The 17,435-nt window shown below is 40.8% G+C and overlaps 1 protein-coding gene across 1 annotated transcript in view; it reads left to right on the plus strand.

The window, feature by feature from the left end:
* The window catches only part of LOC134356742 (cullin-associated NEDD8-dissociated protein 1-like), a 50,290-nt gene that overhangs the window by 21,804 nt on the left and 11,051 nt on the right, over positions 1-17,435 (plus strand). Inside the window, exons 8-11 of the mRNA XM_063067834.1 lie at positions 3,067-3,359; positions 4,336-4,477; positions 6,111-7,616; positions 11,436-11,531. Coding sequence (XP_062923904.1) covers positions 3,067-3,359; positions 4,336-4,477; positions 6,111-7,616; positions 11,436-11,531 — 2,037 coding nt within the window. The remainder of the gene's footprint in view (positions 1-3,066; positions 3,360-4,335; positions 4,478-6,110; positions 7,617-11,435; positions 11,532-17,435) is intronic.

Raw genomic sequence — 17,435 nt, forward strand, 5'->3', positions numbered from 1 at the left:
AGGTGTAAATGGTGAAGAGAAAGGGAGACAAGACATTTCCCTGTGGAGCCCCAGTGCTGCTGATCACTCTGTCGGACACACAGTGTTGCAAGCACACGTACTGTGGTCTGCCAGTCGGGTAACCAAGAATCCATGACACCAGGAAAGCATCCACCTGCATCGCTGTCAGCTTCTCCCCCAGCAGAGCGGGGCGGATGGTGTTGAACGCACTGGAGAAGTCAAAAACATGACTCTCACAGTGCTCGCTGGCTTGTCCAGGTGGGTGTAGACACGATTCAGCAGGTAGATGATGGCATCCTCAACTCCTAGTCGGGGCTGGTAGGCGAACTGATCTAAGTGTGGCCTGACCATAGGCCGGAGCAGCTCCAGAACAAGTCTCTCCAGGGTCTTCATGATGTGGGAGGTCAATGCCACTGGTCTGTAGTCATTGAGGCCGCTGGGGTGCGGCGTCTTCGGCACAGGGACGAGGCAGGACGTCTTTCACAGTACAGGAACCCTCCGGAGCCTCAGGCTCATGTTGAATACATGGCGAGTACTCCACATAGCTGAGGGGCACAGGCTTTGAGCACCCTGGTACTGACACCATCCTGGCCTGCAGCCTTGCTTGGGTTGAGACGTTTCAGCTGTCTTCTCACCTGTTCAGCTGTGAAACCCACCATGGTGGTTTCCTGTGGGGGAGGGGTATAGTCATGAGAGCAGGGTGGGGGACTGTGAGGAGGGGTAGGAGGGGAGAGTGGAATATGTGTTGGTTGGGGGCCGACAACAGATGGCTCATGTGGGGGTTGGGCAGGGGTCACAATGTCAAATCTGTTAAAGAACAGGTTAAGTTCGTTGGCCCTGTCCACACTGCCTTCAGCTCCTTTGTTGCTAGTATGCCAAAACCCAGTGATGGTCCTCATCCCCCTCCAGACCTCTCTCATGTTGAGGAGTTTCCACTCAAGCTTCCTCCTGTACCTGTCTTTAGCCTCCCTGATCCTGGCTTTCAGGTCCCTCTGTATTGCTCCCAGCTCCTCCCTATTTCCATCTCTAAACGCCCTCTTTATAGCGTTCAGGATGTCCTTAATGTCCTTTGTCACCCGTGGCTTGTTATTTGAATAACAAAGGACAGTTCTTGTCGGAACATTGCAGTCCACACAGAAGTTAATGTAATCAGTGATGCATTCTGTGAGCCCATCAATATCCTCTCCATGTGGCTCACAGAGTGCCAGCCAGTCTGTCACCTCAAAATTACCCTGGAGTACCTCATAAGCCTCCTCCGACCATTTCCTCACTGTCTTCGAGGTTGTAGGTTTACTCTTCACCAGAGGCACATAGCAGGGTTTTAGATGCATCAGGTTGTGATCTGATCTTCCCAGTGGAGGGAGGGGAGAGGAGCTGTATGCATCCTTAACGTTAGCATACATCAAATCCAGATTCCTCTCCCCTCTGGTACAGCTCACATACTGCGTGAAGTAGGGCAGTGTTCTAGCCATGGTAACCTGGTTGAAGTCACCCGAGATGGTAATGAGGGCACTCGGGTGCTGGGTTTGTAATCTGGCTATGACGGTGTAAATGCTGTTACACGCCGATGTCAGGTTGGCAGAGGGAGGGATGTACACAACAACCACAATTGCATGCGAGATTTCCCTTGGCAAATAATATGGCCGGAGTCCAACAGCAAAAAGTTCAATATCCGGGCTGCAGACACGTTCCTTGATCGTAATATGCCCAGGATTGCACCATCTGTTATTGACATGGGAGTTAATGAAATCTTTACTGCCTTTCACTTAGGTCATGGCATCCGCCTTTCACTTAGGTCATGGCATCCGCCTTTCACTTAAGTCATAGTTTATCAATACATTACTTACCTGGGTTGGAGGCATGTGGTATATTAATCCAGGAAAATATTGAAAAAATTGAAAAATGCTAGAAATTCTCAGCTGGTCAGACAGCTTTGGTGGAGAAAAGAGTCATTGTTTCAGGTCAAGTGTTTGCACTACTTATCAGGGACAATATCACAGCTGTGCTCAGAGGGTTATAATGAAGAGCTCGTCCACTGAGTCTATTTGGGTAGAACTCAAAAATAGAAAGGGTGCAAACACTCTGGGTTTGTACTGCAGACCCCCAATGGGCACTCAGACATCGAGGAACAGATATGCATGCAGATTAAGGAAAGGTATGAAAACAATTGGGTTGTTGTTGTTGGGGACTTCAATCTCTCTAATATAAAATGGGCCCTTCTGATTGCAAGAGATTTAGAATCAGAGTACTGCTGGATTGTGAAGAGGGTGACTGAATGTGAATATAACATTGTGAAGTGTGCTTAATAGATTAAATTAAAGAATGCTCAGAGTCCCTCTGAGTGATCTAGGAATGTTTGGCAGCCCAACTTTGCTTTTTAGCATTATGCACTTAATCTAGTGGCTCTTAATGCTTGGTGTAAGGGGAATGAAAACTGCTTTTAACCATAACATATAGGAACAAGTCTGCTCCATCATTCAATCCTGCCTGATTTCTTTAAGGAACTGGAGGGAACATGACTGGCTATGTATAACTGGAGGGAACATGTGGCTGGTTTATGCTGCTTTTAGCTGGTTATTCTCAGTAGAATTTCTGCTTTCAGAGTAACACCTCGGTTTTCTGCACTATGTTAGGTTCCATTGGCCAGATGTTACATAGTCTGTGGTCAGCAACTACACATTCCTCATTTTTCATGAATTTGTTTTGGAGTGCTTTGGTACAGTACTTATTTGCAAACATAACTAATACAAAGTATTGTGTCTATTTTTTTGAGTGTCTGATTGATAGCAGCCAATTTAGTCACAAAGTCCCATAAACAGTCAGGTAGTGTTTCAATAATGGTTGATGGATAAATATTGGCCAAGACACTGGAGAGAACTCTGCTTTCTTATTGTGATAGACAAAAGCCTAATTTTCCCTGTTACAGTACAGTGTTAGTCTTCACATAATTTGCATCAAAAGTTCCCACAAGTGTTTTGAAACAGTTGGACTTGAGTGATGGATACTTATTTGATGGCTTTGTCAGTCCTGAATTTACTATTTTTCGTTATTTCTTTCTCCAATCAGACAGTGAAGAGGAGTACACAGATGATGATGATATGAGTTGGAAGGTGCGTCGAGCTTCGACTAAGTGTTTGGATGCCATTGTAAGCACCAGGCATGAAATGCTGCAGGAGTTTTATAAGACTGTCTCGCCAGCTCTGATCAGTAGATTCAAGGAACGGGAAGAAAATGTGAAGGCTGATATATTTCATGCTTATGTGTCTCTCCTGAAGCAGACAAAACCAGTCCAGAGCTGGTTGCAGACTGCAGATGTGCTGGATCAGGGAGATATGCCGCTTGTGATGCTTCAAAATCAAGTGAGTTTTTTTTCCCATAGGTACATATTACTGTTTCTCTCGTCCACGTGAACCTTCCCTGGCAAACACCCATATTGTTAACACGTGAGAAGAGTGTTGAGAATGTTAACTCATTCTTCCATTCCCAACACTTACCAGTATCAGACTGTCGCTGAATGACGTAGTTGATAGAATAGTGTCACTTTTTTAGCATTAAAATTGTTTAAAGCATTAAAACTATTTTCAATAGAATTTAAAGGACTGAGAAGTGATCTTGCTGAAAAATACCAAACTGAGCAGGATTAACAAATGCCAGTATTCTGTTTCCTTTACTTAAAAAACCTAGAAAGAAGAGTCTCAATGTCCGAGTTAGATGATAGCAATATGGAGTGGTGGTGAGGGGAAATTCATTTATCATTGAGTCAGTTTCAGGCATGGGTATAACATGTTGGGAATTGAATGCGTATTTCTGCAAGAGCAGGTCGAAAATGTGGCCCGTAAGATATTCGGCAGAAAATTGGTTTCCATACACTGGGCTGTGAATGAGTTACTGAGAAGGTTATAGGTTATTAATTGCAGGGATATTGAAGGTTAGAGTTGAGTTGCACATGATAGTTGTTTGATTATAGGTAAGAATACATAAATTTTGCTGTAAATGTAAGTGTAAATTTGCACAGGAAAGCTGGGTAATGTGGTTGCATTTAAATGTAGAGCACATTTACATGCATCTTATGGTGTCCATTCGCCTGGGTTTGTGATTATGAATGTCTGCATTCAGTTTTCAGTTATTGTGTGAATAGTTTTTCTCAAATTTTATTATTGTCTTTTTGCTTTTAACAAATGTTACTTGACCTAACTTCTCATGTTTTTCTCTCATTTCCCATCCTTTAAATCCTCTCCTCCATTCCTCCTTCCATCTGTTTTCCTTGCCCCTTCCTTGTCTTTCCTTTCTCCTACTTCTATCCACCTTAACCCTTTTGCTTCCCTTCTCCTGAAGGTACCTAGCATAGTGAAAGCTTTGCACAAGCAGCTTAAGGAGAAGAGTATGAAGACGCGGCAAAGCTGTTTCAACCTTCTAACCGAACTGGCTAGTGTCCTACCTGGAGGATTGTCAGAACATATACCAGCTCTGGTGCCAGGTAGGCATGAATATGGATAATGGCAGTTTGTAAGGTTCTTAACTAAAATAAGATAAATTGCAAAGAAACTCTATATTTTGTATATATGTTTCAGGGGAGCATTAAGTGGTGGTTGCTGCATCCTTCCTTGCTGTCCTCTATCACAAACAAATTTACTGATCTTTTGTGCTTCCCCTTGCAGTTCCAAGTAGAAGCTACTCACTTACCACACTATAACATGTCATCAGACCCTCCACATACAAATAATATCAGATTAGCTCTCTGGCCTGTTCTTTTGTTTCTGGGTTGTTTTTGATGTTGCAAAGTTTCAAAAGAAAAATCCTTAGTAACAACTTTAGAAACAATTGTGACTTAAATGAGACAGATCCACGTCTTTCAATAGAATAATCACACTCTTGGGAAAATATAATTGTAGTCAGGGATTAAATAGTACTCTTGGGAAACTTTGTATAAGCATTGCAAGATTTACAAAGATCGTGTAGCAGACGTGTAGAGCAGAATATTCATTCATCCTCATCACTCATTCAACTATGACTAGTGACTGCTCCCATTACAGACAACATTATCTAAATGACTCTGGTCACTAACCACAGTGCCAACCAGGTAGCTGCCAGGTATTTATTTAAAAAAAATTTACCTTTTCCACCAACCTGACTTCACTTATTACCTTTGAGCTACCCTCATTCCTCTTCTCCCCCCGCCCCCCAACCCCCACCTTTTTATTCTGGCATCTTCCCTCTTTCTTTACAATCCTGAAGAAGGATCTTTCCCCCAAATCGCTGACTGTTTATTCATTTCCATAGATGCTGCCTGATCTGAATTCTTCCAGCATTTTGTGTGTGTTGCTTAACATGGAACCTTACTGTGTTGTAAACTAACCTGTTGATATGAGTCTTGTCACAGAGCTGGAAAAACTCTTCTGTTAACAAAAGCTGGGTTATACTCTTAGGATGAATTTACAGAGTTATACAAACCAAATGAGACGTTCTCTTTTTGGGATGTGCTCTCAGTTAGGATAATGGCTTTGTCTCACAATCAGGCAGTGACATTAGGATAACGACAATTACTCCATCCAAAGGTTGAAAAGAATTTTGAGGAAGGAGAATTGAGGTGTTGATATGAAAGTCAAGGTGATGTGAGGTTTAAGTCTCGGGGAGGAAAAGGTTATTACAAGAGATTTGAGTGGTGGCTGATGTGCACTTTCATCTGTTATGATACCTAATCCCTTGTAGCATTGCTTAACAAAACTCAAGACTCGAAATGATCAATTGTGCCACATGTCCAGTTTTAACACTTTTTATTCTGATTTTCATTGCTGTTTTTGTGTAGCCAGGCTTTCAGGTATTCTGGATTCTTTTACTCCAGAGGAAATGGGAAAAAGAAAACATAATCATGGTGGAATGTTGATTTTAGATGAGAAAAGGGAAGAAAAAGATGCTTTGAGAGAAAAAGAGGGTACCAAATGATTTTCCTTCTCCCCGATAAAGACTGTAAGGTTGCTGGGGCCTGCTGGTCAGGAGATTAAGATTGGCCGAGGATGAATTGTAATGTTTTGGAGAGATTTGAGATGTATTTGCTCATAATATTTGAGTGTTCAGTGATGATAAACTAATTTTGCATTCTTTGTTTTCAGGCATTATTTACTCCCTTACTGACAAATCAAGTACCTCAAACATGAAGATTGATGCACTGACCTTCTTCCATGTCATCCTCTGCAATCATCCACCAGAAGTATTTCACCCCCATGTTAAGACTTTGTTGCCTCCAACTGTGGCCTGCATTAGTGATCCTTTCTACAAAATAACCTCTGAGGCTTTGCTTGTGACCCAGCAACTCGTAGAGGTGATCCGTCCATTGAGCAAACCTTGTTCATTTGACGCTAAACCATATGTGAAGGATTTGTTTAGTAGCACTTTGAAGAGATTAAAAGCCGCTGATATTGACCAGGAGGTGAAGGAGAGGGCTATTGCTTGTATGGGACAAATCATTTGTAACCTGGGGGACAATCTGGGTGCTGATCTGAATCCCACATTGCAAATCTTCCTTGAACGACTGAAGAATGAGATCACACGACTCACCACAGTCAAAACCTTGACCCTGATTGCAAGCTCTCCGTTAAAAATTGATCTGCGCCCAATTCTTGGTGAGGCTGTTCCCATCCTGGCCTCTTTTCTAAGGAAGAACCAGCGTGCATTAAAACTAAGCACCCTTGCTGCTTTAGATATCCTGATTAAGAATTACAGTGACAGCCTAAAGCCAATGATGATTGAGTCTGTCTTGAAGGAGCTTCCATCCCTCATTGGAGAGAGTGACATGCACGTCTCTCAGATGGCAATCACCTTCTTGACATCTCTAGCCAAAGTTTACCCATCGTCTGTCTCCAAGATTGGTGGGTCAATATTAATTGAGCTGTTCAACCTGGTTCGCTCGCCACTGCTGCAAGGAGGGGCTCTGAGTGCAATTTTGGACTTCTTCCAGGCTTTGGTCATATCCAAGACTCCCAATATGGGCTATATGGAGCTGCTCAAGCAGTTGACAGGGACTATCTATTCATCAGCTCAGTCAGGTGGTCCTGTGATTTTGCACAAGCAGGCCTATTACTCCGTGGCGAAATGTGTGGCTGCACTTACTTCAGCTTGTCCAAAGGACGCCAGTTCAGTGGTGAACCAGTTTGTTCAGGAGGTGAAGAATCCAAAATCCTCTGATTCGGTCCGTTTGCTTGCTTTGCTTTCTTTAGGTGAGATAGGCCGCACCATGAATCTGGGTGCACAAAGGGAACTCAAGGTGGTAATCCTTGAAGCATTTTCATCACCCAGTGAAGAAGTAAAGTCTGCTGCCTCCTATGCATTGGGAAACATCAGTGTGGGAAACCTTAGTGACTATCTTCCTTTCATACTCAAGGAGATTAGCAGTCAACCCAAGCGTCAGTATCTGTTACTGCACTCATTGAAAGAGGTTATTAGTTCTTCCTCAGCTGATAGCTTAAAACCTTACATTCAAGACATTTGGGCCTTACTGTTCAAAAACTGTGAGTGTGTTGAAGAAGGAACTCGGAATGTAGTGGCTGAATGCCTAGGAAAGTTGACCCTCATCGACCCATCCCATTTGTTACCCAGGCTGAAAAAACAACTCACTTCTGGTAAGTATAGAAGTTGCTTGTTTAGCAGAATCAAGCCCCTATTGTGGTGGTGGGGTGAGGATGGGGGGAAATAAGCTGTGGAGGGAAGTATGTTTATAAGGGCACTAGATAGTTCAACATTTATTGAAATATTCCTACATATTTCATGAAAGGAATGCACATTATGCTCTAGAAACACCACTTTAAGCTTGGTCTTATATAAAGGTTAAAAAAGATAAAAATGATTAGTTTTATTTGTTACATGTACAGGACTGTGTAAATCTTAGGCAAATGTAAAAGTTTCTGTAAAGTGAAGATTCTTCCAAAATAATGAAATAAAAAGTTTCTAAATATCAGTAAAATTACTAAAGAGCAGTAAACAGTTAAAAAAAAAACTAGATCAAATCAACATTTGGCATGGCCACCATTTGCCTTAAAACTGCATCACTGCTCTTAGATGCACTGTCATGCAGTTTTACAAGAAAATCAACTGGTACGTTGTTCCAAGCATCTTGGAGAACTTGCCACAGTTGTTCTGCAGACTTTGGTTCTCTTGTTTGCTTCTGTCTCTCCAAGTAATCCCAGACACCCTTTGCGATTAGGGCTCTGTGGAGGCCATATGATCTGAAACCATATAAAAAGGGTGCCTAAGACTTTTAACGCAGTTCTGTATAGTGGAACATACTGTGAAATGCTTCTTTTCTGTCGACTGTGCTGATACAGCCGGCAAATTGTCGCCATGCTTCTGGGGCCAACAGAGCATACCCACAACTTACTAACCCATACCTGTACATCTTTGGATTGTAGGAGGAAACTGGAGCATCCAGAGGAAACCCTTGCGGTCGCGTGGAGAACGTAAAAACTCCTTACAGACCGTGGAAGGAATTGAACCCTGATCTTACAGTAGGCACTGTAAGCATTAAGCTAAATGTTGCACTATCATGCCACAATTGGACAAGTATGTGCAAGATTCTGAAATAATCCCTTTGACTTCTCTGTGTCAATCAGAGAGACAATATCAGGCCTCTATGCAACATCATTTGAAAGGCTGCACATATGACAATGACATTACAGTGTTCTGCAATGTAATGCTGGCTTAGATCAAGTAAAAACCTTAATGATTTGGGGGTGAGAGCGATACTTTTGAGTATATATCTATTTTTGCTGTTTATCTGATGACTTTGCCCTTCAGTGCTAACTGAGGATGCCCAACTTTGGTGCATTCTCCAGATACAGGAAGTCAGTGGGAATGTCCTTGCTATGCTCATTGTTATTAAACTGTTTTGTATTAAGTCCTAGTGCCACGAGTGCATGCAGAGGTTAGAACTGGGGTGAGACAGAAACCTGGACCCAAACCTATGACTGCAACCACTAGGAAGGATAAGGGTAACAGGTACAGGGGAGCACAATCACCTGTAGATTTCCATCCAAGTCACACATCATTCTTAATTGCCCCCGAGTCTCAATCCTGGAGTTCCTCCACTACAGCACAGTGGGTGAACTTGCACCAGTTCCAGAAAATGGTGTCCCCACCAGCCTCTTGAGGGCAATTTGTGATTGGTATTAAATGCTGGCCATGTAATCAGTGGCCACATACTGGAAAAATACCAACAGTGGGTTGATATTAGGTTTTGACTGATAAATGAGATGTAGTATGTTTTTGAGTCAGGGATTTATTGGAATATCATTGCATATTTATCTCTCATCTGTCAGTGAATCTCAGCTTAGCAGCCTGGTTTAAGAAAATATAAATTCAAAATTCCAATCAGTCTGTGCTCCATTAACATCTGCTTGAAACTCATAGACATCTGATTCAGTTGTGATGAAGAGTCAAATGGTCTCACTTGTTTGTGTTTACAGAACGAACTATAGCCATTTGAGTGACAGCCATCACTTCCCATTTGGCCCATTAAACTTCAGTGGGAACAGGAAAAGAAAATCAAACTTGGGTGGGTGAAAGAAGACTTTTTTTTTCATCATCTGATCCATTCACAGTCCACGAATGATATTATAATGTGGGTTTTTCCCAACTAGCTCTTGATCCCTGCGAGAAAGAATACTGTTTCCTTCTCAGTCTAGTTAGATTATTAATATTCATTTAATTATCTGCTTGCAATGAGTATAGCTCCAGCTACTTGTTAAAGATTTTGTTTGCTGCAATTTGAATCGGCTAATTAACTTTTAAAAAAGGAAGTGAGCCATATGCTACCTATCTTTTAATCTAAATTCTTCAGTTTTGTCCACAAAGTAGTACTGCAGTGTCTTCATGAGATAACTAGGTGACTAAAGATTGAGAGTGCACAATTTAGCTGCTGATCCCAATTGACAGAAATATTTATGACAGCAGTCTATTCTGAATAATGTCAGGCTTCAGATAACAGGTGTCACTAAATGTTTTACCATACAGAAACAGACCAGCTTCCCTCCAAGTTTGTTAATAATTGGCACTACAAGCCACATCTAATACTTGCCCTTCACTATTTATGTATTTATGTCTCTATGAAAGTTTTTATTAAAAAAACTTAAAAATTCTGTGAATTTAGTATGGGGTTGTTGCAGAGAATTAAACCTTTTCCCCACTCTCAGAAGAAATAGTTTGACCTTTTGTTATTTTCTTATACTTACCGTTATCTCTAGTAGCGCAGCTCAACTTAATGTTTCTCTTTGTAGTTGGTTAACTTTATAACGCTATCAAAAATGTTGCACTGTTCCAGTTGTCTTTATATTTTTCCTACATTTTCTTTAACTGAAGCTAAGATAGTGTGCTTTCTTATTCAAGAAGTCTGTGTGTAGAAGGAGATGAGACATGTTGTACACATCTCCATAGTGTGAAAACTATTCAAAAATTCAAGGTTAGTAAGTAACTTGTATATTTAGTCGCTAGTACTTTATATTTGATTTCAGTATCTTTATCAGTGATGTAATGTAAAGTTGGCCTATGCCAAACATCTGACTACCCGTACCTTGATAGACACAAAGGTTGAATTCCTTGAAATTGGCATCGCAGGTAGGTAGGTTCATAAAGAAAGCTTTTGGCATATTGGGCTTCATAAATCACAGTATTGAGTACAGGATTTGGAGATGTTATCTTGAAATTGTATAAGAAGTATTGTGTCCAGGTTTGGTTACCTACGTAAAGGAAAGATGTAGATAAGATTGAAAGAGTGCAAAGAAAATTTACAAGGATGTTGCCGAGACTTGAGAACCTGAGTTATAGGGAAGGTTAAATAGGTTAGGACTTCATTCCCTAGAACGTAGAAGATTGATGGGAGATTTGATAGAGGTATACAAAGTTATGAGGGGTGTTGATAGAGTAAATACAAGCAGGCTTTTTCCACTGAGGCTGGGTGAGACTACAGTTATGTGTGAAAGGTGTATGTTTAAGGGGAACATAAGGGGGAACTTCTTCACTCAGAAGGAGTTGTGTGGAGTGAGCTGCCAGCGCAAGTGGTGGATGCGGTGTCTGTTTCAACATTTAAGAATTTAAGAGAAATTTGGATAAGTACGTGGATGGGAGGATATGGAGGGTTATGATCTGGATGCAGGTCAATGGAACGAGGCAGATTAATGGTTTAGCACAGACTAGATGTGCAGAATAGTCTGCTTCTGTGCTGTTTCTATGACTCTAAGGTTAAACCCTCAGTGCATCTTGGGTCATTCTCAACCTGTTCGTATGTTCCTAAACTTGTCACTTCTGCCTTTTAACTTGCATTATTCAAATTTGTAATCAAATTCTTATGAAGAGAAATATTCTTCCAATCTCTGCTGAAAAAGTCATGCCTGCTTTCTTAAAACAAAAACAAAATTGTTTGAGTGTTTCACCTATTTCATTTTCCCCAGGTTCTGCCTATGCACGAAGCACAGTGGTGACTGCTGTCAAGTTTACGATTTCAGATCATCCACAAGCAATTGACCCCCTATTAAAAGGCTGCATTGGTGAGTTTTCTGGATAAGATGTCTTCTCGTGCATTAATTACTATATACCTTATGTGCTGTTTTTTCCTTGTCCAGTTGGCCTGAGCGTGTTAGAATCTGAAAAATTTTGCATTTGGTGAGTTTTATTTGCTGCTCATGTTCTCCAACCCTAGCAGTTCTTTGACTATCAGGGAAAGCCTGGAGACTTATGCTTGTTTGTTCCTATTTCAGTGTGTTAAAATAGTGGTCAGGTTCCTTTAAAATGTTTATTGACAAGGACACATACTTCTCAAGAACATCAACAGCTTCTCTTAACAATGCTGTTCCTGAGCAATTCAACATTACCTGTTGGTGAAGTTTGATCAAGTAATGTATTCTAATACAAGTTCAAATTTGGAAAGTTGTGGCTTACCTGTTTATGATTTGAGGACACGTGAGCAACATTAGGACATTATCTTGCAGGTCGTACCCAGATTATGACGGTTTTCTTTCCTGTGAACCGTTTGTAATTTGAACAGTTCAAAAGTCAAAAATGTTGTTGTTAAGCAAATTTCTGTACAGCAGAAGATGCAACCGTGCAGTAGCTCACAAAGTCAAAGTCATATTAGTCTCCCAGACGATCGTTCATATTGTATGAAGACGACATAAGCTGGGCATTACCTGCATTTGGGAGCTGTAGAAAATCTACCTTCTTGTATATTCTTTCCATAACACCTTTACAATAGTGTTCCTACTTGGTTGCACATTTATTTAGGTTATTTAAATCCCAGAAACGTTCACAAAATATCCAAATGTCCATTTTTCCTTATTTCTATGAAAACCATTCTTGGATTAATGGAAGATAAGTGGAATGTAAACCCATACTTGGTTAGAGTATAAAAGTAGGGAAGTGTATTGCATTGGCACAAGGCACCAATGAAACTACATCTGGTGTACTATGAACAATTTTGTTTTCCCCTCACCATTTAAGAAAAGATACTTCATTGGAGATGGTTTAGAGAAGTCTTACTAGGACGTTCTTGGGTATGGAGAGGTCTTATTAGGGAAGGTTAAGGTTTGGACTCTGATTAGAGTTCAGAAGAATGAGACATCATCTTTGAAAAACATTTTTAGGGGGTTGGATGGGTTGAATTTGGAGAGCATGTCTTATGGGAGATTTTACGATCAGAGGTTATATAGTCTGGAAAAAAGGCCCACTTGATTGAAATGAGGAGGAGTTCAGTGGGTTTTTGAGTATTTACATAAGGGAAATGGTCAATGTGACATATGTGGGCTTGCATAACTGATGTGGCACATAATAAGTGTCATTAAGATTCAAGATCATGAAATAAAAAGAGCAGGAACACCATGGGTAGCAAATCAGCTAGGTAACAGAAAATAGTAATGGTGACTTTTTTTTTGCAGTAATGTGTACAGTGATGTTCTCAAGGTTCAGTGTGAGCAACTTTGTCTTTACTAATATACATCAATGATTTGTATTTTTTCCAAGTTTTCGAACTGCAAGCATTAGAACTTTTAGGGGGTAGTATTATATGCTAAGAAATACTGGCTGATAGAGTGAGTAGATTGTAAAGAAGGGAAATTAAATTCTAAGAAGTGACACACACAAAATGCTGGAGGAATGCTAAGAAGTGTGTTGATTTATAATTTCTAGAAACAGGATAAACTAAAAGAAGTATTTCTAAATAAAAATGTCTATGCCTTTTTATTTTGGCGCCTTCCCCCCACCTTCCTTTCCAGTTCTGAAATCTATTTATTCATTTTCATAGATGCTGCCTGACCTGCTGAGTTCCTCCAGCATTTTGTGTGTATTTCTAAAATAGTAAAAAGCAGGTTTAGTGTTTTTCTGCATAATTCTTTGGAAATATCAGGGCAGATAGAAAGTGATTAGAAAAACATAGAACCCTGAAAGGTCCCAGTTAAAGATCAGAAGAGCATTATAGTTTTGACAAGCCTTTGTAAAACACAGATTGTGCCACAGGTGAAATATTTTGCACATTTCTAGGCATTGCATTTTTAGGAACGATGTGAATGTTTTACAGAAGAGATTTGCCAAAGTGATTTTTTTGGGATGTGGCTCTTTAGATTTATAGATATACTAAAGCTGGCTTGGACAGAGTAAAGAGGGATACTGCGTCAAGAAGATATAATGTACAGGTAATTTTGATAAAATGAAGATTTTATTATTCTACTCACTGTGTAGCTTGGTTTTTAAATATGCCACCAGAGGTGTTAAAGAGGGCAGTAATGCTGGCAATCAGGGTTATAGCATTTAAAAGGGAGTTAAAAAAGGGAGTTAGTTAGGTCTGTGAAAGGAGAGAATCTGTAGGACTGTGGGGAGAGTGCAGGGGAATGGGACTGCTGGATTGGTCTTGCGTAGAGCTGATATAATTGGATTAATGCTGCCTTCTATATTATTTCCCTTTTTTTTTGTTGTGAAACAACCCTGCATTGGGTTGAGTCCATTTCTCATGGAGAGTGACAACCAATCTCCATGAGGAACCAGAGTGACAGTACTCAGGTAATCTAAGGTATCAGCATGCTCCCTCATTTAGACTGGCAGGTAAATTATTGCATTCCTACAACTGATAATGTGACTTTGCATCTTGTGGCTTCAAGTCATCAGTGCCATTGATTTTTTTAATGTAAGCTGAATCATTAGGGCTCTGATTAGAAATGCAGAAGGTTAATTTGTCACTATTGAATTTATCCATCTAATGAATTCCAAGAACCCACCACTCGATATGTTTAAAATTAAACTTTCCCCACCCATCTCCTTTGAATTTACCCTCCATACCTTAAAAATCATGCCCAGTGGTTTTAGATATTTTAATGCTGGGAAAAAGATACTGGCAGTGATGATACTGCCTAACAAGAGTTTCATAAAGCTGAATTCAATTCTCCAGCTATAAAGGCAAGCATGCCATATGCCTTCTTTACCATCAGATTACCCTCTGTAGCTACTTTCAGGGAGTTATGGATTTGGACTGTAAAATCCCTGTGCTCATCAATACTGTTAAAGGTCTTGCCATTGGCAGTGTACTGACTCTTTATATGTGATCTACCAAAGTGCAACAGTTCACATTTCTCCACCCATATCATTCTGTCCTTCAGCAGTCTTCTATACTATCCACGACACCACCATTCTCCATATATTCTGCAAACGTACTAACACACCCAGTGTAACTCCCATCAACCACTTCCCTGTCTCCTATGGGCAAGACAATTCTGAATCCTAACAACCTGTTCACCATGTATCCCATACATCTTAACCGTATGGATTAGCTGCTGTGAGGGATCTTGTCAATTGCCTTATTAAAATCTGTGTAGACGACAATCCACAGTACCTCAACAAGCACAATCAAGTTAGTAAGATGCAACTTGCCCTGCATAAAGCCATGCTGATTGTCCCTAATTAGGCCATGGTTTTCCAAATGCTCGTAAATCCTATCCCTGAGAATCCTCTCCATTAATTTCTCCACCACTGATGTGAGACTCGTTGACTATAGTTAGCAGAATTAACCCTATTTCTCTCGAATAAAGGAACATTAGCGACTTGCCAGACCTGCAAGACTTTGCTTATGGTTAAAGAACATAACAAAAGTGGTTAAGTCCCCAGCTATCTTATCTCTTGCATACAACAAAGCAAAAATTAGTGGAAAGATAGAGGATTGGAAAGCCTTTAAAAACCTGCAGAGAGCACCTAAAAGAATCATTAGAAGGGAAGAGATGAAATATGAAAGCAAGCTAGCAAACAATATCAAAGTGGATAGAAAAAGCTTTTTCAAGAATGTAAAAAATTAAAGAGAATAGGAGTGGATATAGGACCACTAGAAAAGGAAGCCAGGGAAATATTAATAGGGGACAGGGAGATAGCAGATGAATTAAATGAGTATTTTCCATCAGTCTTCGCTGTGGAAATCACTAGCAGTGTTCAGGATTTTGTGTGTGAAGGCGGAGAAGTGAGTGCAGTTAGTATTACAAGGGAGAAGGTGCTCAAAAAGCTGGAAGACCTATGGGTATATAAGTGAGCCGGACCAGCTGAACTACACCCTAGGGTTCCGAAAGAGGTAGTGGTAGAGATTGTGGAGGCATTAGTAATGATCTTTCAAAAATCATTGGACTCTGGCATGGTGCCAGAGGACTGGAAAATTGCAAATGTCACTCCACTCTTCAAGAAAGGAGGGAGGCAGCAGAAGGGAAATTATAGACCAGTTAGGCTGACCTCAATGGTTGGGAAGATGTTGAAGTCGATTGTTAAGGATGAGTTTATGGAGTACTTGGTGATACACGGACAAGATAGGATAAAGTCAGCATGGTTTTCTTAAGGGAAAATCTTACCTGACAAACCTGTTGGAATTCTTTGAGGAGGTTACATGTAGGATAGATACAGGGGTCGTAGTGGATGTGGTATATTTGGACTTTACAAAGGCCTTTGATAAGGTGCCACATATGAGGCTGCTTACCAAGTTAAGAGCCCATGGTATTACAGGAAAGTTACTAGCATGGTTAGAGCATAGGCTGATTGGTAGGAGGCAGTGCGTGGGAATAAAAGGTTCCTTTTCTGATTGGCTACCAGTGACTAGTGGTGTTCCGCAGGGGTCAGTGTTGGGACCGCTTCTTTTTATGCTGCATATCAATGATTTAGATGATGGAATAGATGGCTTTGTTGCCAAGTTTGCAGATGGTACACAGATTGGTGGAAGGGCAGGTAGTGTTGAGGAAACAGGTAGGCTGCAGAAGGATTTAGGTAGATTAGGAGAATGGGCAAGGGAGTGGCAACTGAAGTACAACGTTGGAAAATGCATGGTCATGCACTTTGGTAGAAGAAATAAACGTGCAGTCTGTTTTCTAAACGGAGAGAAAAATCCAAAAATCTGAGACGCAAAGAAACTTGGGAGTCCTTGTGCAGAACACCCTGAAGGTTAACTTGCAGGTAGAGTCAGTGCTGAGGAAGGCAAATGCAATGTTAGCATTCATTTCAAGAGGTCCAGAATACAAGAGCAGGGATGTGACACAGAGGCTTTATAAGGCATTGATGAGGTCTCACCTTGAGTATTGCAAACAGTTTTGGACCCCTCATCTCAGAAAAGATGTGTTGGCATTGGAGAGGGCCAAGAGGCGGTTCATAAGGATAATTCTGGGAATGAAAAGGTTATACTACAGGGAGCGTTTGGTGGCTCTGGGTCTGTACTCACTGTAATTTAGAAGGATGAGAGGATCTCATTGAAACCTTTCAAATGTTAAAAGGCGTAGACAGAGTAAATGTGGAAAGGATGTTTCCCATGTTGGGGGAGTCTAGGACAAGAGGATACAGCCTCAGGATAAAGGGGTATCCTTTTAAAACAGAGATGCAGAGAATTTTCTTTAGTCAAAGGGTGGTGAATTTGTGGAATTTTTTTTACCACAGGCAGCTGTGGAGGCCAAGTTGTTGGGTGTATTTAAGGCAGAGATTGATAAGTTCTTGATTGGAAAGGGGATCAAATGTTATGGGGAGAAGGCTGGGGAATAGTGTTGAGGGCAAAAAGGATCGGCCGTGATTGAATGGCGGAGCAGACTCGATGGGCCACATGGCTTAATTCTGCTCCTGTGTCTTATGGTCTATCTCAAAACTTGGGATATCAGACCCTGAGTACTTACCCACCTTAATGTTCTTCAAGATCAAACGATATTTCCTTCTTTATCTCAAAATGCCTTACATTTTAGCACGTTTCACATTAATTTCCCTTCTTCCACATCCTTCTCTTTGGTAAATATTGATACAATGTACACATTTAGGAGCTTACCTATGTCCTCTGCCCCCAAGCACATATTCCCTCCTTTATTACTGAGAAGTCTTACCTGCCTCCTAGTTATGTCTTTGACGTATGCATGGAATGTCTTGGTATTCTCATTAATCTTACTTGGTGGGACTCTTCTGGCTCT

Source organism: Mobula hypostoma, chromosome 15 (genome assembly GCF_963921235.1).
Source record: "Mobula hypostoma chromosome 15, sMobHyp1.1, whole genome shotgun sequence".
Classification (NCBI taxonomy): domain Eukaryota; kingdom Metazoa; phylum Chordata; class Chondrichthyes; order Myliobatiformes; family Myliobatidae; genus Mobula; species Mobula hypostoma.